Genomic DNA, 23,129 nt, shown 5'->3' with positions numbered 1-23,129 from the left:
CGCCTCCAATTCAACTTCAAAGCCTCTAATAATCAAGCCGAGTATAAAGCGCTTCTCGCTGGCTTGAGAGTGGTGAAGGAGCTCGGGATCACAGCCTCAGAGTCTTCTCCGCTCCAGCTAATTGTAGGGCAAGTCAGAGGCGAATTCGAAGCGCGGGATCCGACCATACGAAATATTTTCAGAAGGTGAGAGATCTCGTGGCGCACCTCAAGTATTTCGAGATCTCCCACATTCCCAGGATGGAGAATGCTCGGGCCGACGCACTCTCCAGGCTTGCGACATCCGCCTACGGTGCTTTGGGCCAACACTCGTAGAGAGTCTCGAGCAACCGAGCGTCGACAAGGCTGAGGAGGTGCTACAACTGACGACCGAATCAAGCTGGATGGATCCGATCGTTCAGTATCTGACTGACGGAACTAACCCCGAAGACCCCACGGAAGCCAAGCACTCCGGTGGATGGCCTCCCAATATGTAATGATGGACGGACGACTCTACAAAAGGTCGTTCTCCTTCCTTGCTAAAGTACCTGGGACCGACGGATGCGGACTACGCACTCAGAGAGGTGCATGAAGGATCTGCGGAAGTCACCTGGGGACAAATCCTTGGCCTACAAAGTCCTACGGCAAGGTTACTACTGGCCCACCATGAAGAAAGATGCGGCTGATTTGGTTCGGAAGTGTGAGCTGTGTCAAAAGTACGCCAACATACAACACCGTCCCGCCAACCAGCTGACTTCCATTGTCGCCCCATGGCCCTTCGCCAATAGGGAATCGACGTACTCGGTCCTTTCCCTCCGACGTCTGGTCAAAGAAAGTTCATAGTCGTCGCAATCGACTACTTCACCAAGTGGTGGAGGCCGAACCCCTGGCGTAAATCACCGAAGTAAGATGAAGACTTATCAGAAGTCCATCATCTCCAGATTCGGACTGCCACACACTATTATCACCGACAATGGGCGACAGTTCGACAACTAAAGCTTCAGAGAGTTCTGTGCAAGATTTCATATCACGCACAAGCTGACCTGATCGGACATCCACAGTCCAACGGAAAAGTCGAAGTAACCAACCGGACCATTCTGCATGGATTGAAGACTCGACTGAATGAAGCCAGAGGCCTCTGGGTCGAAAATTACACTCGATCCTGTGGGCGTACCGAACGACACCCCGTGTTCCGACTGAGAATCTCCTTTCAATTTGGCCTATGGACGGAGGCAATGATCCACTCGAGATCGAGCTGCCATCGACTAGAGTTGAGCAGTACTGTGAATCAGGCAACTCCGAGTGTCGGAGAGCTGACTTGGACCTCCTACCTGAGCTCCGATGCGAGGCTCAACTCCGCATGGCTTCTACCGACAAAGAGTGGCCCGATACTACAATGCTAAAGTTAAGCCAAAGTTTTTCAGATTGGAGACCTGATTTTAAGAAAGCGGAAGTCTCGAAGCCTCAAGATCAAGGAAAACTGTCTCCGAACTGGGAAGGACCCTACAAGATAGCGGACACCTGTAGGCCGGACGCCTACCGACTTGAGACCCTGGAAGGACGGCCATTCCCGGACTTGAAATGCCGACAACCTGAAGTTGTACCATCAGTGAATTCTGTATGCCCTTGTTCGGAATATAACTCAATTTCAAAACCCCAGAGTCAACAAAGTTCGGCTCTCCGCGAGGGTCGGCCCTCGCCAGAAGTACGAGCCCCGACGCCCCGACTTGGCCCATGTTTCGTTGGGAACCTACGGCCGATCGCCGACGACATATCGAACTCTTACGAGAACCATTCTGTCTACACTAACGGAAGGCCAGCGCTGGCGATGAAACCTCTCTAAGTTGAAGCCTGCTCCTTCCTCAGTCGACTCTCATCAATGCGGCTGGCTAACTTGCCGACTTAGCTTCGACTAAGAAGACAAAATGCCAAGACGACTGCGGTCGCACTTGCGACATACGACTTGGTCACGACCGATCGAAGGATATTCGGCTTGCCACCGTTTATCATACATCCGACGTATATGCCGACCAAGGGTCGACAACGGATATTCGACTTGTCATCGTTATCCTAACCGAATACGTCGGACACTACTCGACTATCAGATTCTACAGAATGATCATGTCAACGAGCTACGTTTGAGATTGACCGACACCCGACCCGACGTGCATGCCCACCAAGGTTCGGGCGACAGACGCTCGACCTACAGTCGGGACGCCGGCCTGCGATCGGGGCTTGCTCTGCCCTTAGCATGGCGCATGCTACTGACTACCTTGATCAACTACCTGGATCCTACCGAATGTCCTAATGAGGTATGTCGGAGCTACGACCTATACACTGGGGATGTCTCAGCGAGACATACACTTTGAACCGCATGCAGGAGAAAATTTGAAAAGTCTTCGATTTCATTTAGTTGAAGTTAGACTTACAAAATTGGGCCGAAGCCGATTACAAGTATCAAAGGCGAAACAAAAACAAAATAAAAACAACAGAGCAGATACTCCGACTACTCGTCGGAATCGACTTCCTGCACCGGAAGGGTTCGGGAGCGACCGATGTACCTGCTCGGGTCGAAGTGGGATCGAAGGTTGGAGCCGCCTCACCTTCGGTAGCTCGTTCCACCGGCCCAGGGACGGCCTCCTCCGCAGCCGTCTGACCCTTCGATATTGGGTCGGCCTCCTCCTCTGTGGCCCGATCCTCCGACCCAGAAGGATGACGCTGCTCAGGTCGAGCTCCGGGTGCAGCCTCTGAATTGCATCCCGACGTCCTCGTACCCCACTCGATAGGAGGCGAAGCCGCTCTCGAGAAGCTCCTCCCGATACTCGTCCGAGCCGCAGAAGTCCTCCACCACCGGCTCAGTGCCTCTTTAGCCGACTCCGCCTCTGCCTTCGCTATGTCGGCGTCGGCTTGGGCAGAGGACAAGTTCTCCTCAGCCTTAGCCAGATTTTTCAGGCTGACCCGAAGTTGTTCGCGCTCGGCCTCGAGCTCACTAATGCAAATGTCCTGCTCACACCGCAGCCGATGAACGGAATGGGTCTTGCACTTGACCTGCTCGCGGGCCGACTGAAGTTCGACCTCCGAGGCAGCCAGGCCGTCAGTGAGTCGGGAAATCTCCTCCTCGAGCCTGGCCTCGCGGTCGACCGACAGCTTCAGCTGTTCCACCAGCGTCGCCTTCTCGGCTTCGACGGTTTCGCCCTATCCTTCCAGGCCGCCCGAACGTCGCCAAACCTCTGGTACCCGACCTCCAACTCGGACATGTTGTAGATCAGCTGCAAGTAGAAGGCCGGTCGTCAAAAAATAAAATGATGAAAATAATAATGGAGAGGAAAGAAAAAGAAGAACTCACCTTGATCATGGTTGGGTAGAATGAAGAGAGCATCTCGGTCACCGGCTGACTCTTCAAGAGCTCTCGGTCGACCGGGAGAATGGTTGCCTGACACAACCTCCTGGCTAAATTGTGGTTGACCAGGGCGATGACCCCTTAGAAACCCGAACATCGGACGATGCGACACGGCCCGCCGACCTTGAGTCGACCGCCGGCGCCATCGGAGCCTTCTCCCGATCAGTCGCCCAGGCCCGGAGATCGGAGAAGGATGGAAAGCTTGAACTCGACTGAGTTCCTCCCGAGGGTGCGACGGGAGCCGCCGCAGGTCGTTCGGGCTCTCGTGCTTCGACCCGAACCTCTTCCACAGGCGGAGCCATCGATATCCCTTCGACTACCCCCTCCGCCGCCCCTTCCTCGGACGGCACCTCGGTGGCACCGTCGGCGCCGATAAGGCGATGACGGTTCAAAGCCCGATGCTCGTTCGGTGTCAGGCTGCACAGCCGCCATTGCAACGGCAATCAGGGATTATGTCTGGGGCCTCTTGGGTGGCCGCGAAGGTCCGGCCGGTCTCTTCCTCGTCGCATGCTGCCGAATGTCGGCATCTGTTAGTCTTACTCTCGGCGGCATGCCTGCAATTTCAACGAAAGATTAGCATAAGTCTGAAGATGGATGAAAAAGTCAAAAGACGACCGACAGACCGAACTGTACCTAAGCGAGGAACCGAACCCAGGCCGGTGTCATAGAAAGCTTGTTCGGTGACAAGCTCTCTCTGCTTCGGCACCGACATATCCTTCAGTCGGTGAAAGTCCTCTCGATCTTCTGCCTCCACTCGACTGTTTTCGTTCGGCTGAGTTCGGGGGTCGCCCCAGCGAGAAGGAAACCCCCAGGGTAGCGAAGAAGAAGCGAAGAAAAATTGATTCTTCCACCTGTGGATCGACGATGGAAGACCGGTTATGAATGAAGGCCCTTCCGGAGATTGAAGAACCACCACCCTCGGGCTTTCAGGTGAGGTCGGAGGACGAAGAACGTCCGAAAGAGAGAGATGCGGGGAAAGGTCGGCAAGAGCCGATACAACAAAGCGAAGCTGATTATTAACCGGACTGAGTTCGGCGCCAGTTGCGCCGGGCAAAGCCCGTAATAATCCAAGACATTCCGGACGAACTCCGAAATCGGGAAGCGAAGACTTGCCCGAAGGTCCTCAACATAAAAGGCCACCTGGCCTGGAGGCGGGTTGTTAACCCGACCCTCAGTCCCAGGGGCGAAAATTCGCAACTGCTCCGGGATACCATATTGCTCCTAAGCCGTTCGACGTTCGGCCCCGAAAGTGAAGAAGCCTCCACCTCCAGGGTCGATCGGGAATCATCGGTCGGGTTCCCCGACTGACTTCCTCGAGGAGAGGTTCTAGCCATAACGCTAGCCCCAAGAAAAGAGAATAAAAAGAAAAATGCAAAGGAAGTGAGGATGCAAGGGGACAAGAATGAAAAGCTTCGAGAAAGCTTTCAAAGAAGAAGGACGGAAACTGCTATCTGAAACTGGGAGACAACTCGACAGGACCTCAGTGCCAGAAACAGGCAGTAAAAAGTGAAGCTTTGGATACGAGTGGCCGTATATATATAAGACCCTTCAACAATCGAGATAAAAGCACGCCGAACGAGGGTTTCCCGGATGTTGACACATGGCAGCGCCTGGGTCCTTCATCGGTCCGACGATTCGATGCACCTACCTCAGATCGAGCCACGTCGCCTCCATCCGCACGAACGGTTCCGGCCCAATAGCCCCCCAACGCGTGGCGGAAAAATCGCGTCTTGGAATAATTAACCGACAGCGGTTTGCATTTCCGATGAGACATCTGACACCGGATCGTCCGTTGGTATGGTTGTCAGAGTCGGGGCATGACGTGATGGAAAACCATTCCTTTCGTTCGAGGCCGTCACCCACGTGATAACGTAGGCCAACACGATATCGGACTCAGGAGTGGGGGCGCAACTGTTGGGATATACCGGCTGACCCCTATATGCCGACTTATCCTCGAAACGGTCCGACCGATGTCCGACTCTACCCATCGGACGGACTGACGACTCCGACAATGACTGCCGACAATATCCGACCAAAGGTATGCCAGCCAAACAGATTAATACTATTTCCAACCGACCGAACGGCCAAACCCATATCACCGACTCACTGTCGGAGGTGGCAGCCGACGTCCGACTTTCACAAAGCACCAGATCAGCCGACGGTGTTTTCGAGTCATCACCCGACGTCCCGACAACCAAATACTGACATATAGTCAGCTAGCCCGTCCAAAAGCCGTACAACCGCTATGGGCTATTGTCCTGCCAAGGACATGCTGTACGACCGTCATGGGGCATTGTCCTGTCAAGGACATGGGTTAATTCCAATGACTTGATAACCCACGACGATTTGATAGTCTCCGACGATTTGACAACTCTCCAGTTGTCTACACCATTAATGGCGGGATCATACCGCATTCTACTATAAAATAGGGTAAGGCAACAGTTTTGGTAAACTCTCTCTCTCTCGTGAGCCCCTGGCTTTTTCACTGTTGCCTAGTCTCCTCTCTGACTTAAGCATCGGAGGGTCCTGCCGGAGGCATCTACGGTCAGTGAGGACTTTCCTTGCAGGTGCACGTCCCCGGCGATCAGGCGATGAAGGAATTGGCTGCAACATAAATCATGCACCAAACTTTTATATATATGCATGCATGCAAGCAATGTATTAATGTTCATATTTTTTAGACTATCCAACATTTTGACCATTTGATGCATGGTTAGAAGTCCGTGTGTGTGTGTGTGTGTGGTGTGTGAGCTTTCATAAACCAAAACATGGTTAGTGCCTAAATAATTGCCGTGGTGATAGGAGTTTATTTTGCTATTACCAGCCTTCAGCAGTAAACCATAGCTTGCTAGCTAGTATGCGTTCGACTTCATTTTTAAAAGTCTTATCATGCAAAACAACATAGTAATCAAACTTTGCCATTCTTGAAGTAACAAAATCAAAATCTTGACAATATTACTGGCCAAATACTAGCACTTGAGATGGAAGACCATATCTTTGGTTAGTGCACTCAACTATAAATAGAAATGTTGGGCAACCCAAATCACTGGTATGAGCCTTTGTGTGAATTGTTTGCTCGTTTAGATTTTCTTACAAAAGATTAGACAAGGAAACAAGATTTATTTGGCCCAAATTGATTTCAGCATTTCCTATCAGGCTAACAAGGCTAGCCTCTAGGTTACAATTTTAGGCACAAGCCCAACCCAATACATTGTTAAGTGGCCCCATTTCTGCTCTTAGATAATAGATACAGAGAATCTGCCATCTCTCTCTCTTCTCTCCTCTCTTAAGGGTCCGGTTTCTCCCCCTTCCCTCTCTCTCTCTCTCTCTCTCTCTCTCGTTTTCACTTTTTTCTGACATACCAAACACCTCCGACAACGTTAAGAACTCTGCCTACTGATCATAACTGGTTATTTCAATCCTTTGTTGGCATCCCTTCTCCGCCACCCTTCTTTTTGAAACAAACATCAAGACTTCAAATCTACTCGAACACGAGGTTTTGTCTCACCGCAGACTGCCTTTGCCTCCTAATATCACCATTCTCATCTTGTTGATGATGATACCATGAGCAATAATTATGCTCATCGTTGAGGACCTCAAGCTTGCATGGGTAAGAGGTGCGTATTGCTTGATATATACTATGTATTAACAAAAAAATTACATGCTCTGCATTACCTTGATTTGAGGTGTGTATTGATAAAGCGTAAGAATGTATCAACAAATAGGTGTGCATCTATGAATGATCAGGTACATAGCAGTATGCCAATATATGTATATATGAAGATCTACTATGAATTAGAAAAACATGGATTTAAAATATATATGTATTACCTCAATTTGAAGTGTGTATCAATAAATCATAAGACTTGCATCAACAAATACATTTGGTATACGTATCTTGAGAGTTGATCACCAACGAGACAGAGGTGCTGGGGCCTCCGGGGAAGCCCAAGCAACCGTCTCTCTCTCCAATCCAACGCCTTGTTTCTTGAAGCAAAGAAGAGGAGGAGATCCCTTCGTATTTCCTTCAGGAGTCGAGATGGAGGTAGATTTGATCGGATTGGTTCCTATTAGGATCTTGCCGTGATCACCACCCTCGTAGGAGGAGGTGGTGGATCAGAAGAAAAGGGCATTAGATTTCACAGGCAGCAATATGGGACGAGAGAGGCAGAAAAGGTGGAGAATTTGGGCATGGGGCAGAGAAGGTGAGGAAGATCGAGGAGAGAGCGGCAAGGGTACGATCCGAGAACGCTGCATCCGAACGCCCGCATATTTCTATATGCAGGGCAAAATCAGCCGTCCGTAATCTCATAAGTATGAGTGGACAAGATAACTCCCGTGGAAAGCATGGACGGCAGATCTGACTGTCGTATATAAAGTTTATGAGTAGAATTAGTTGATAGCCTTGCCGCCAAAATCGGGAGCTAATCCCAACTTCCTCCGGACGACTCGCCTATATATAGCGCTCCCTGGGTGCCTTTCAAAAGTATGCGAGCTCGGAGCTCTTGCTCGTCTTTAGGGTTGTCGTGCCCATCTGTAACGGACTTCTCTTCAACCAATCCAACTCCCCGCCATGGATCCTTCCATCATGAAACTCTTGGAAGAAGATGAGGTCCCCCCCCTCTCTCTCTCTCTATCTCTCTCTTATTACCTTGAAATCGGAATTGAATCTTGGTCTAGTTTGTTTGTGGTTTTCTTGATGTTGTCTGATAGACTTGTTCTTGATATGATCTGGGGGATTGGCAGGACGAGAGCATGCATTCGGGGGCAGATGTCGAGGCGTTCACCGCTGCTCTTAACCGGGATATCAGTGGCGGTGCTCCCTCCACCTCCGAGCCCTCTGATTCCAATGCCGGTATTTGCGGTACTCCAATTGAATGCCTGATTCTATATCTTTAGAAAATGTGGTAATCTTATGTCTTTATTGCACGTATCGCCATAGATTTGTGTAGGATTGAGTAATAATCAAATGTCGTATTAGCTTACTTATCCGCTTCAGATTCTTTGTCATCCAGCCTCGGATGTCAGAATGGGGATCTTAACTTTTATATCGGATTGAATATTAAGGGTCTACGTCTTTCAAACTGTTTTAAAATTTAGCATCCGAGAAATCGTAAAATTTGTCATTTTAATACACCATGACGCATTTGATATATTAGATATGAAGAGTTGATGACTACATTAACTGATAACTGGTAGGTTATGTTAAAACTTTAAAACTTACGGAAAAGAAAGAGAAGGAAGAACCGACTACTTCTACATTAGTAAACAGAGATCATCAATTTGGTTGAGAACGTTTTGATCCATTATATCATGTCATGAAACATTACAGGGTTCATTGGGTGCTTGAGTGCTGCAGTATTCATTTGTAGCTCGAAATCTCTTCATGCATGTGGTTACTGACTAGATAATTATCCTATTTGTCATGCAATTTTCCAACATGTGGATATTTAATGATGCATCAATCAACTATCGCTTTAATACAATGTCAATCTCCTGGAATTAGAAGCAAATGGATGGGAGATGGTAGTTTAGTTAAAGGTCAATATCTTATATTAAGAGCTTGAAGTATTTTTTGGGCTGAGAAGTATGCTTTCCAACGTGCATGTCATCATTAGGATTTATTGTCATTGCAATTTTTCAATGGCCATAAGTTGGCCTACTCTTTACTTGGTTATTTCTTTCATATTTGAATACAGAATTCTTTTTAACGATCAAAAAAATGCAGTTGTTATTTGTTATGTCTGAAACCGTCACAAATCTGTTTAAACTTTTCTAAATTTTCTATAAGATGCTGCTCCTTCTCCCAAACTTTAGTTGCATCTCACATTAGGCTATTTATACAATTTAACATATTTTTCATATTAGATTACTTATCTAACAAAGAGAACATGACTTGTCTGGCAAACAACGATAAATTACTTGGCAAACTGTTAAAAGATCCCCACCCGCCACCCCAACCCCATCTCTTTTTTCCTTTCCTCACTTCTTTTCATATTAGTATTCTTATTGCCTTTCAGATATCTTTTCATTTCTGGCTCCTTCTGCCTATATGTATTTAGATGTTATATAATTCAGAAGCATGCTTGCACTTTGTGGGAAACAATCTTGTTTTATCTCTTAAGGGTCTCGCTTCAGACAAATGAAAAACCTAGAACTTCTTTTTATTTTTTTTCTAGGATACAATGTTGTTGTCTGTTCTGACCTTCTTATGTGAATTCAACAGGAGTATCATTGCAAGGGAGTAGTTCTAAATCAAGCCAGTTATTTGGACAGTGGCAGACTTCCAGTCAAGAGAAAAATCTTGTCCACAATATTCAACCAGAAGAAGAATATCAGCAGTTTCAGTCCATTGAGCAGCATTTACCACATGCAAGTTCAATGCAGAAAGATTTTGGTGCAGAAGACCAACACCAACAAAATAGACAATTGGCACATAATCAGCTAGTTTTGGATCAGGAGAATTTGCACCATGATCAGCAGCAACAACAGACCAAAAAGAATCCCTTTCAGTTTTTTGACAAAAATCAAGTCAACATTTCTGAGAAGAATCCCTCATATTGCATAGTTCAGGACAGAGCTCAGCATTCAGAGAGCCAACAACATATGATGCAGCAGTTAAATAGTCAGGAAAACCCAACTGCTAGCCAAACGAACAACTCAATTAAGCGGATTAAGGTTGCAGATAGCATACCTTTCTATACGTTGCTTCCAAAGCTACATCCTCACCTTGATAAAGATAGATTCATGCAGCTTCAGGCTGTATATGATAAACTGAGGGTGGGTTTTTCCAACGCACAGTTGTATTTAAACATATACAGTAGATCTTAGCTGGAACTTTATCGAAACAAAATCTTGGTTAAGGATAGATTTGGCAAGGGAAGACAGAGATTTGCCAAAAGATTTGATGAAATTTGGATCAATGTTGGACTTTAAATAATAGAAAGAAAACATTGTTATAACTGAGAATCATTTATACAATATATAGTTTAAAGATATGATTCACTACTTGTCTGTATAATATGTGGAAAAAAATTGAGAATTTGTTTTACCATGTCTTTCCATTTAAATGTTGATAGAATTCTAGATCAATTTTTTGATGGATTAGAAACTATTAGTTGGGGCAACAGCACATAAATTTGTTGTTTGAATTACTCTTCTCTTTTAGAACATCCTTACCATGTACTACATTGTTTTGTATCCTTAGAACAATGAGATTTCCAAGGAAGACTTCATAAGGGTCAGCAGGAATATTGTTGGGGACCAGATGCTTAGACAGGCAGCTCATCAAATAATGCAGGCAAGTAGATGAAAAACTTTTGTACAAGATTACAGAATCAATCAACTTGGTAATGTTGGAGGATGATTAGATTAGACCAAATGGTGACACACGAAGTCAATATTGAACAGATGGGTCAAGCCTAATTAGGTATGGTTTACAGCAATTTACTTGAACCATAACATAACTAGCTTTTGTTGAAACTGGCAGCAGCAACAAGCTCAGGCAGCTTGGCAGGCAAATCAGAACCAATATAACCTACAGATTCAAGCTTCTTCTCAACAACTTTCATATTCTGGTGCTAATCAGCTTATCAGACCTCAAACATTTCGATTAGTCCATCCCATGCCCTCATCGCAGAATCAGAAAGAAGACAAATCATCACCTCTCCAGCATACTGCTTCAGCTTCAACTGTTCAAATGAAGACTGATACAAGCTTCTCAACTCCAGAGAACACCATTAGGAAGTCTGAAAAAAATGAAAATATGTCAGGTTGCAAGGGGATGTGTTCTTCCCCCTCTCCTTCAACCAGCATGAATGTGGTAAATCCAGTGAAGGAAATCTCAACATTTTCATCACAAGCAGTTAGCAAGTCACAGCAACAGATACAAGTTCCACAAACATCTTTCTCTATGTATGGAAACTCAACTGGTAATTTAGATGCTCATACATATCCTAGGCCTTCTATTGGTGCTGCAGCAAATTCTTTGAGGCCACAACCTCAGAATTCACAAATGAGGCAAGTTATGGCTTCTCAGGGCATTGTTTCAACACAATCAGGGTCCATTCAGCCCATGAGTGCAGTGAATATGACCAAATATGAGATGCAAAGTATGTCAAATGAAACCAAGAGAATGCATGGGGACTCTGTATCTTACCCGTCAAACCAATCAGCACATAAGCAAAATCCAAATGCATGGCAGCTACCTACGGCTAACATACTAAATAAAGATCCAAAAAACAGTGTCCCTCCATCAGTGCCATTTGTGAAGCAAGAAGTAGTTGATCAGTCTGCTGAACCTCAAAGCCAGCCTCAAGTTGTTGCTTCAAAAGGTTCTTCTTTTGAATCAGAGTACACTGACCAAGGGAGTCCAACATCTGGACATATGAAGGATGAAACACTTGAGAAAAGGCCATCTAGAGTGGTTTTATCTGCATCTACAAGTACAACAACATGGAATCAGATTTCAGGTTCTGTGGCAAGTCAATCAGTTCCCATGATGCAGGTTAGGTTATCTGCTTATATCATTTTGGCTATTAACTGGATGGAATTTCAATTGCTGCTATTGTGGGGGGCTTTGGACTTATGCAGAATGTGATAAAAATATTTTTAGTTGAGAATTTATTGGTTTGAAAGTAGTGTTAATCGTACTATTTAAAACATGATAGAGTGCTAATGAGCATTTGGGAACCAACATTTCTTGCATATCTATAAGAAAGGTTATTTAAGTTGTAATTCTATTGTTTGTTAGTGAAGTTATGAAAGTCAAGACCACTTTAATTCATGTCTTCACATGCATGACATATACCTCCTCCATCGTAGTTAAATGATATGCAGGTCCCTTCCTTTACGAGTCGAACATGTAACTTCTAGTGTTGCTGCTGCCTACTTTTAGAGCTACAGGGCAAAATGAAAACTAAATGAAAATATAGAAGAAAAAATCCTAGTTTTTGACTATGTTAACCTTGATGCTTTGTTTTGCTAGAATATTGGGGTGTTGAATCTTTTAGGACATTTGGACACAACCAAGGTTGGCCAATACCAGTCTGTACGAGTGCATACTGACCAAACCTTATTGTACCAGTACCAAACCTATAATAGGATTATACTAATAGAGGTCCAGTACCAAGACAACGAATCTTGGACATAACAAGATACAACATGATATGCATACGCAGAATTCCAACTAATAGAATCTCCTATGCAAATGATTACAGGTGCCATAATTATTATCTAATGTTTTTGTTTTTATGAAGCATCATACATTTTTTTATTTTCATTATTTCATAAAAAATATAACTTTTTGAAAAAATTTCATCAGCTGGTCAACTCAGTGTAATTTGTTGACAATTTGTGTACCATTACGTTTTGGCAGTTCAAGAATAATATATTTGGATTCTAGATGGTTTCCACAAGTGCATAGTGGCCTGAAAACACTGATCCCTAGCATTAATATTGTGACCATGTTTGGAAGAGGAAAATGGGAGCACAGCCCATTTTGTGCTTTTCCACTGGTACAGGGAGAGAGACATTTAGAACCATAGATTTTGGAAAGAAATCATGCATTCATTCTTTTTTTTTAGATACAGATTCCTTTCTCATGTATCATTTCATTTCTCCACTCAAGTGCTGTTCAAACATCCTGCATTCAAATTCTTGATCTGATGTGATCTTACATGTACGCATCCCATTATGTAAATCATCAAATATATGAATTGTGCAAAAATCAAGGTTTCATAGTTTCCGTACAGACTGCATATGGTGGGAGATTGGTACAATGCAACACTACAATTGTAACGTACTGACCCGTACACGTACACAAAAAGTTAATTTTTTAATTTATTGTGTTTTTAACATTTTTAAGCTTTCTTTGTTTAGTTTCAAGTGAAAAATAGGATTCTATGAGTTTATGTTTAATGTTTAAATGTAATATACTTTAAATTTTTATGTTACATGCTGGAAGAATAGTATGACTATGTATGCATTAACTTAACTAGGCATAATATTAAAATGTAAAATACTTATGTTAAAACTTGTAAATGAAATATGCATGCATATATTGAATTCCAAGTTGACTGTCAATGTTCCTCATACACATATGCATCATGTTTTGGGACTTGCCTCCAGTCTGAGTATTATGCCAACAGGAGATCCTAGTAGGCTATTTGTACTTGATAGCTTTGCCGATATTGCTGCATTATTGGGTATGGTGGAGGGTATTGGCGAAAGAACTGTGAAGGCCTGATCCATAGTCTCAAAGACTAAGAAGGATGATATCTAGTCAAACATGAAGACTTGAAGTTTACAAAAAATTTGTATAAGTTGTATCATGCCCCTAATCCGAGAGCATAAGCCGAGGGTCATGGCAATTGCTACATACTTATGAAGAACTTTCCCAATAAGCATGCAAGACATTTCAAAATAGATATCAAACAACATATGGTATTAATTAAAACACTAAAATTCAAAATTTAGATTTATTAATCGACCCAAATAATATCCAAATTTAAATGTCTTAATCAAATAAGATTTTATTAAAAACCACAAAAATATATCTAAGTTCAATGCAGTTAATCATGCCAATCTCGCCTCTAAAACTCTCTTCCAATAATACCCACATTCGTAATCAATTATCTGAATTTAAAAATTAAAAAAAAAAAGATGATGGGCTTGATAGCCTAGTAAGTAATGAGTATCTCAACTAGACATTTCAAATATTATTATAAGATATAATGTTCAAAAACAATGCCATGAATAAACATAAGAATATATTTTATGTTACTTAAATAAATCAAATATTTTCATTAATCATATGCATGTATAATCATAAATCCGATTCGATTTAAAAATATATATATAACTCAATAGTCAGAACTACGACCACACTTATCCCTGCGGTAGGACCCAGAATGGAAACAGTGAGCCATTTAGAGTACCAATGCACAATCCCCATTGGTAGAGTGTACAGTACCAATGTATAATCTTCATTTGCAGAGTCCAGAGTCCAATGCACAATCCCATTGGCAGGGTCCAGAATATAGTTAAGCTGAGAGCACAAAATCCGATCCGTATCAAAGCATTTTTGTAACATAACATATATGTCATAATTCCATATATATTTCATAATAAATTCATAAATCATAGTATTTCAAAAATCTCAGAATTTCAAATCACTTTTTGATTCAAAACACAGTTTTATCATGCATAATTCAAAGACTAATACTTACTCTCAAAATAATTATAAAATATCTCGAGAAGATGGTTCATTACTTACCTTTCACAGAATACTGAACAAAGATATCGATTAATCTTGAGGAGATTATTTAGAATCTATTATTCAAAATTATATTTTTATATTAATTTTAATTCATAATTAAATCAAAATAAAATCTTAAATCAAAATCCCACTTAAGATCGGATCGAAAATTGGGTGAAATTTTTCGAATCAAATTTCTAAAGTAAGATCAAATTAATCATGGAAGACGGACCTCTAGTTTTATTAATTTCAAGAAAAGAAAGAGACATCAAACATGGTAGAGAGGGAAAACACCGAAGAAATGGAAATAAATTTATAGAGAGAAAGTTTATAGAGAGAGAAAATATAGAGAAAGAAGGTAGAGAGAAAGGACTAGAGAGGAAAGAGAGAGAAGGTAGACAGAAGAAAGATTTTTTTTCTTTTTCTTTTCTTTCTTTTTCCTTCTTCCTTCACGGAACAGAGGACTTGCATCCTCCTTTCTCTTCCACAAAATAGGGAACTCCCTTTTCTTGTTCCGAATCAAGGGAGCTTCTCCCCCACCCCAACCGACAGCACCCATGGTTGGAAGAGTAGGCCCCGACAGTGATCATGACCAGGGTCCAGTGATCGGTGGCAGCGAAGGCGATGGAATAATCAAGGATGAACATGAAAACAAGAAAATTTGAAAACTAGCAATTTTCAAAGGATTTTCGGCAGAAAATTTTTGGCAAAATTCATGCTTAGGGCTTATAGAAGATTAAGAAGAAGATGTGGAAGGGATTTACCTGATCCTTGATTGAGATTAATTGAATTCTTGACGGCCAAAGCAAGGATGAACTGCCGTAAATGGGAAGAAATCAAAGAAATTTGATGGGGGTTTTGGTGAGGAAAAACCTAAGAGATTGAGGCCTTTAAATAGACCTCGAATAGGAAGGGTTTAGGGTTTGATTTGGTCTCAATTTTCTAGTGGGTTTAGGATTTGGATCGGAGTAGAACTCCTTCGGGAGTTCTTCCGCATTTTTCGCATCTTCTATGCTAATTCCAGCACGTCAACGCACGTGCTAGCCCAATTCCTATCTTTTTTTTTTGTTTGTTGGTTAGTTTTAAAATTTTGGGTATTACAGTTGCGTAACCATCGAAAAAAATTTTGATACATGCTCCAAAAAATATGTTTGAAATATCTTTACATGCAATTGAAATTTAATGAATTTTGAATTAATAATTCTTTTGATTAAAAATGATACTCAGTTTAAATAAAATTTTGAAAAATAAATTTTGATTACATTATTCTTGCTTCTGATTGAGGTATGACATATATTTTTCAGCCCATATTATGCACTAATTGCTGAATTGATCTAGGAATTTAAAGTTGGGCTTTTATCTGAGAAGCAATTAAAATATCAAAAATTAATCAAATTATTGCTAGAAAAAGACAGCAGATAGCATGCTACATTCCAAACATCACACTAATTTTTGAATCTAACATCTATTTATTTTGTTTGTTAATTTTTATCTAAAAATATTTTTAATAAAAACAAATGGCAAATCAAAAAAAATAATAGCATTGTGTAGATCTGACCAAGATCTATGATATAGCACAAAATCATGCCAAAGTAGAAAATGTTAGTGTAATTTAGTTTTTTTCAATTTTTTTGCCTATTTATTAGATTAAAAAAAGAAAATGGAAGAGGGAATCTAGGAAAATACCTTGGTGAACTAAGGATCTACCTTTCCTACTCGGCCTTCCACTCTCTTCCTCTCTTTCTTATCTCCTCTTTTTTCTTCTCTCTTACAATGCTCATCAATGAAATAGAGGGAGAAAAGGGTGTGGTGACCTTTTCTTCCTCGATTACTAAGGAGGGGTTAATTAGGCCCGAACCAGGCATTTACCATACTAAACCACCAGTCCATTCAATTCCAAGTGGTTCAGCCTAGTAACGGCTAGTTCACATCAGTTTAGGGCCCATTCGATATCATGACCATGAACTGTCCCAGTTTGTAGTATATATGGTACTATATTGACCGAATCAGGTATTTCGGTCCAATATTATATCAATGGAAAAAGTACCTGTTATCACAGCATTGCATAATTGAATTTTCTTACAACATCCTTTGCTCTTTCTGTCAAGGAAAGGTGGACTACAGCACCTGCCTATCATTATTAAATAAATCTAATGATTTGTGGAGGGAATATGTGGCCTCCCCTTCATATCATATACTTTATAACAAGATTTATGGTGGAGATCAAGATTTTACATCCTAGTGAGATGGGGGCATCTTGATTGTCCTGTCTCATTCCTATGAGAAAATAGGATTGAGATGAGTCAAGACTCTGAAATCCACCCACGTGAGGAGAGAAGCAGAAAGAGCAAATAAAGAAAGGAAGGGAGAAAAAGAAATGAAGGAAAGAAGAAAGAAAAGAAAGGGAAAGAAGAATAAAAGAAAAAAAGTAAGAAATGAGGGGAAAAGAAAAGAAATGAAAGAAAGGAAGGTAGAAGAAAAGAAAGAAAGAAAAAAAAGAAGGAAAGAAAAAGGAGAGAGAGACCGAGGATATCTATAAGGACTGCTATCAGGACGGGACGAAACAATGGGGCATCTGGTTCGATGGAGAAACCAAGACACCTTCATCCCACGGGATTTAAAACTTTGGTGGAGATAATATCGAGGTCTAGAGGTCTGCTAAACAACTTAGAAGTCTTCTATTGGTAAGTCAAGGAAAACAGAAATAAACCATATTTGAAGCATGAAGCAACTTTAACCAAGCATCCATGATGCCAGCAATATGAGAAAGCCAGGAACTCTAGCCATATGGTCTAGCACAAGCATTTGATAACGGATCTGCTAAGCTGAGCTGATCTCTAGATTACTGCGAAGTGCAGTAGTATTGAAAAGCAATCAAGAATGGTGATTACTATAGACAGAAGTGAAGCCCATTGTCTTTTTCATTTTGAGGAGAAACGACAATCAATACATAGAGGTCCAAAGCTTCTATCCATTTTACAACTAAAGAAACAATTGCATTTTGCATGGTTAAGTATTCTGAGGACTGGCTCCACAAATGGCAGATTCTTGCATTGACCACCTGAACTTACAGGAAGTCTTAATAGAAAATAAGCCTTCATGGTTCCAATTCTAAGATCTGCGATCAGTGATACAGACCTGCATTGAATGTTGGTAATCATTTCGAGGTGTTCCAAATTCAGTCACTTCCTCCTTCAGGTTCTCTTAGCCAAGTTGAATCCAGCAATAGGAGTTCTAATTCACACCAAGAAGCTCTTCCTCATTTTTTGTATTAGACTATACTTTAGTTCTCTTGTCACTATCAAAATTATAACAAATGCCTTCCCTATTTATTTACTTGGCTAATGAAATTCTTTTTTAAATGGTACATACATATCTACTATCATTTCAGCTCAACCATGATGGGAGTATGTATGAACCTTGGTCCAAAGCATTGGGTATGAGGAATCAATCAGACAATGACAAATATCACTTGGTGACAAAAGGGACTATTAGCAAGTTGCCAAACATTGGCAAAGCAACTTTAGGAACAGAAAGCTCAAACAAGAGCAGTCTGTATGATCCACGAGGCTGCTAACCCTGTGATTTTCCATTTTATAGCAACTTAGATGATTTTGCTCTAGCATGTGACGTTGCTTTTGGATCCCAAGATAATGCCAAACTGGTTTCTTTCATAGTCAAAGAAAATTTTCAGATAAAGCTTTACCTATGGAGGAAGAATGATGATAGTATGTTATTTTGGACTTTGTGTCAGTACCTCACTATGGAACTACATGCACTCTGAGTTCATGACCATAAGCTATATTATTCATTAAGCAATACAATATATATTCTTTAAGCTGTTAGTTTTAGTTGCATTTTCCTTATTCTGCGATATGTCTCTGTCATGCCATAATAGTTTCCAATTTGATCTACTTAATGTCTGCATAAGACATTAAACCTTTGTGTGAATATTTTTCATTTCAGGCTGCTCACTATTACTTAATGTAGCATTTTACATGCTTTAACCGATCATCAATACAAAACTTCTGCCACATGAGCAATGAAGTACCTATGTGGTCCAACCTTCATCACTAGAAATATTGTTAAACTAACATGTGCCTTCTGTTACATGTAAAACCAGATGCACTCTCAGATTTCATCTGCTACCCCATCGGTTCTTGCAGGAACTGCTATGAAAACTCCTCCAAAGAGGATTACTGTTGGACAGAAAAAACCATTTGAAGTGCTAGAGACTTCCCCTCCCCAGTCAAGGTGATTCTCATTTTTCAGTACTTAACTGATCTAAGTCATTTAAATCTTACTATCTTTCTCCTATCTATTTGTGCGAATCATTTCTGAGTGATGTCACACAGCAAAAAGCAGAAGACTTCTGGAACTTTTCTTGACCAAAGCATTGAACATCTCAATGATGTTACAGCTGTCAGTGGAGTTGATTTGAGGGTATGATGATTTCTTTGGTCTTCGTTGTTTGACATAAAATGATCTAATTCATGAATTCATGACCAAAATGATATCTAATTGGATGACAGGAAGAAGAAGAGCAACTTTTGTCAACTCCCAAGGAGGAGAATCGGCTTCGGAGGCAGCTCGTAGAATGGTACAAGAAGAAGAAGAAAGGTTAATTCTGCAGAAGGGCCCTCTTCAGAAGAAACTAGCAAAAATCAGTATTTACTCTTAACCTCTGAGCCAGTTACCATTATTGTCCACTGAATAAATTGTTCTGGATGTTAAAAGAATGATTGATTTCTGGTGTCTGTGGCAGTGTCTGAAAGTAGTATACAGAGTATGAGCAACGATGTGGAGCACTGCCTGTCATTGGTGAGACTTTGTAGCCATTTTTTTTTTCTTTTGTTGCAGTTTGATTACATGATCATGCTCATTTTCATTTTTCAGTGTCTGGAGGAACGTTTGCGGGGATTAGTAAGCAATTTGATAAGACTATCGAAACAAGTAAAGTTTTACTGCTTTGCTCGTTGGTTTGAGTTGCTTTCAATATTCCCTTTACTAACTTTTTCATATATGTTTGTAGAGGATTGATATTGAAAAGATGAGGCACCAACTTGTGGTCACCTCAGATGTTCGTCACCAAATTTCAATGATGAACCGAAAAGCCAAGGAGGAGTGGGAGAAAAAGCAGGCTGAAGAAGCTGATAAGCTCCGAAAACATAACGAAGTGAGTACTCGTTTGGTTACAATTTGGAGAGGAGAAAAGAAGAGAAAAGGTAAGAGAGAAGAAAGGAAGAGGCACAAAAATAAAGCCTCTCTTCTCTTGTTTGGATGCACAAGAGAGAAAAATTATTTGGGTTGTCCTTTTTCAGGAAAAATAGGAATAAAAAAAATTATTTTGAGCATCTAGTTTCATTTCTCTCCAAATCCCTCAATTTTTGGAGAGAAAAAATTGTGGGTTTTGAGAGAAGTGAGCTCTCTATTTCTCTTCTTTCTTTCCACTTCTTCCCTTATTTTTCTAACCAAATGAGAGAGTCGATTTCGCTCCTCATTTTCTCTTTTCCTTTCTCTTGTTCTCTTAATCCAAATCGGGTGAGTGTTTTTCCTTGGATGAATTTGCATGTTGATAATGATATCTATATAACAAATAGTGGGTTCCACTTCAATGATCATGCCTCTTTGCCAACTTCTGGGAGTGTTCAGATTTTTTTTTTTTTACTAGTCAATTTTCATACCATCCCAGGACCTCGCTGTTATGTGTTTTATATAGGAACAGAATACACATTTTATATTAAAAGAGCTATAACTGCTTCATTACGTCAAATATTTTGACAAGAGGATTGGAGATGCATAGATTGATTATGTTCGTACACCTCACCGGTGATGACTGGACCATGGCTGGTCTACATGGGTCATTGTGTGTATAAATGCATATTTAGTAAGAAAAGAGATCTATCAATAATTCAAATGGATCTAGAGGGATAGAATTTTGGAAAGAGAGAAGATTATTTAGAGATAAATATCAAAGAGTTAGTTTAAGCAACTGGACATTACTTTTCTAATATGTACAGTAGTATATACCATTCAGATGTACATATTTGTGTATGCATGCACTTGCATGTACACATGCATGCACCTGAGTTCATCGATGTTCATCTTCACCATATATCTTATTAGCAATAATCATTATTAGATTTCCCCAAAGGTATTTAAGGCATTGTTTTACAGTCTTATAGGTTTTTTTCACTCAAGTTCTTCCATAAGATAAACAAGATTATATGGCAGAATGAAAGTGCATGTTTGTTTTTGTAATAAATGTGAACATCATTAGTAACTGAAAATAATTCACAAGTTGCACTTGGAAAGAAGAAAGTTTTGGCTGCTTTTAGATGAGCATGCAATGTTGACATGTTTCCTCTTGGAAATAAATCATCATAACTTTTTGTTTTATGATTTTGTGAAGGATCTCCAACTGCTGCTTATGTATTTATAGAACCTTAATGGATATAATTTTCAATATTGATGAACACAGGGGGAGGGGAACACAGGAGTTGATGGAGACAAGCACAAAGATGAGGGTCGTTGCAAGACTCACAAGGTAATGGTGGAGATCCATTGACCTAGTTTGGTGCTTCTCTCTCGCTCTCTCTCCCCCCAATAAAACTCTGTTGCATGCAGATCAATAAGGAGGATGATAAAATGAGGGCCACAGCTGCTAATGTTGCTGCTCGAGCTGCAGTTGGAGGGGATGATATGCTCTCAAAGTGGCAACTTATGGCTGAGCAGGCTCGGCAGAAGCGTGAAGGGAGACTGGAGGGGGTTTCTTGGTACCATCAATATAAGACTACAGGCAACAACTCCTTTCTGAACTCTGGAATAAGTTCAAGCGAACAACAAGAATTTGAAAGAAGAGGCCTGCCTGCTGCGTTTTTATCAGGCAAGTGTGACGTAGTCTTTCTTCTTGGCTCAGGGTTTCCTTTAGCTTTATAATTAACCAGCATGTGGTTCTCATCATTTGTTTAGGAGTGGATGGTGAGCTGCTAAGCAGGTCACCTCTGTATCAACTCATTTCAAGAACTTATAAGCTTGAGAATCAACTCTTCATGCTGAGATAATGTGGTATTCTAATTCAAATGTTCTCTTTAAATGTTCTCAGGAGGCATGAGAAAATCCGGGAGGGGCCTAGCAACAATGCCACCAAAAGTTGAATGCCACATCTCTGCCAAGGATGTGATTGTGGTCCTGGAAAGGGAGCCACAAATGTCGAGGTCAGCTTTGATTTATCGATTGTATGAAAGGATGCCTAGTGATTCTGCAGCAGAATAGTCAAGCAAAAGTATTTTCTCCCACAATAAGGCTCCCAAATGTGGGACCAGGTAATTATCTCACTTAATGGTTGTCTACAATATTAGAGTCATTGGACGGATCCGAACTTGCGGCTGAATAGATACGAAGGTGAAAAAGATGAGTATTGAGCTTGTGGAGATTCAGCCAGATAGACCATCAGTGCTAACTTCTTTTCTTCTCTTTTTCTTTTTCTTTTTGCTTTAATTTACTTGTATGGTTGTCCGTGGTCATTGGACACCCATGAAGCGGTGTAACGTCCACATATTCCTGGTGTATGGAAAGTAAGAATGGAAGTATCAGGTTCTAAATTCAGTGTAATGCTCTCAAATTGTTTTGGTTCTTTCCAAGGAAAGGCCCTGCTGCATGTGTCACATTTTCTCGTGGCATTACGAGCGAACCGGTAACATTTTCTAGGTGAGCCTCTGTCAAATGGAACTCTGAATTTTGGACTCTATTAAATTGAGTATTAAGAGGTCCAAAACAAGCTGATGATGACAGCAGTGATAATGGGTAATGTCAATGATGACGAGTACAGTGACGCTAATGATGAGGAGGAGGACAACACCCCACTCTCCGGGAAAAGGATGGAACCTGGTTGTGGTGTGGATGGCACTCTTTGGGCCATCATGATCAGTCCAGGTTGTAGGGTTTTTCCGGCTGTCATGATTACGGAAGGGAGAGAAAAAAATGGATGATGCTCTGTTGTAAATTGCAAGGAGATCACAATTGCAGATATATCTGTATCAAAGTCCACTATCTCAATATCGGATATAATATCGACATCTTGTCGATTAGTGCGATATGATATACATCATATATTGAAATAATTTTTAAATTATTTTTTTTAATTTTTATCTTGATACATGTAGGTATAGATTGTACGTATTTCAATATAAGATGATATATTTTGGTGTGGATGGTATGAAGCTTGTATCCATTTGAAATAGGGTTTTATATCGATTTCTCTAAGACCATATGGTAGATTCTTTATTGAATGGTACGGAATGGTTCGGCAAATTACAAGACATATTTAATACTTTTAATTGAGCTAAGATGATTTTTGAAAAAAATAATTATCTAATTATTGATTTAGTGATAAAAATAATAATTGATTTTTTTTACAAAACAATACACAGTAAGAGCTCATGAATAATTCTGTTCCTCATTCCAACTTGGAGATGAATGATGCATATTTATT

At 41.1% G+C, this 23,129-nt stretch overlaps 1 protein-coding gene across 1 annotated transcript; it reads left to right on the top strand.

Moving 5' to 3' along the window:
• The first annotated feature begins 7,784 nt into the window (after positions 1–7,784).
• LOC105058624 (transcription initiation factor TFIID subunit 4b-like) lies at positions 7,785–22,243 on the top strand. Its single transcript, XM_029268598.2, is given in 15 exon segments — positions 7,785–7,990; positions 8,125–8,242; positions 9,605–10,158; positions 10,586–10,678; positions 10,868–11,884; positions 18,759–18,889; positions 18,991–19,078; positions 19,168–19,207; positions 19,210–19,302; positions 19,401–19,456; positions 19,532–19,588; positions 19,668–19,811; positions 21,117–21,182; positions 21,263–21,521; positions 21,741–22,243. Coding segments are annotated over 15 exon segments (2,925 nt in total). The 5' UTR covers positions 7,785–7,951; the 3' UTR covers positions 21,911–22,243.
• The last annotated feature ends 886 nt before the right edge of the window (positions 22,244–23,129 follow it).

Source organism: Elaeis guineensis, chromosome 2 (assembly GCF_000442705.2).
Source record: "Elaeis guineensis isolate ETL-2024a chromosome 2, EG11, whole genome shotgun sequence".
In the NCBI taxonomy this organism is placed as follows: Eukaryota; Viridiplantae; Streptophyta; class Magnoliopsida; order Arecales; family Arecaceae; genus Elaeis; species Elaeis guineensis.
The sequence above is the reverse complement of the archived record's forward strand: the minus strand, read 5'-3'. Positions and strand labels throughout refer to the sequence as shown.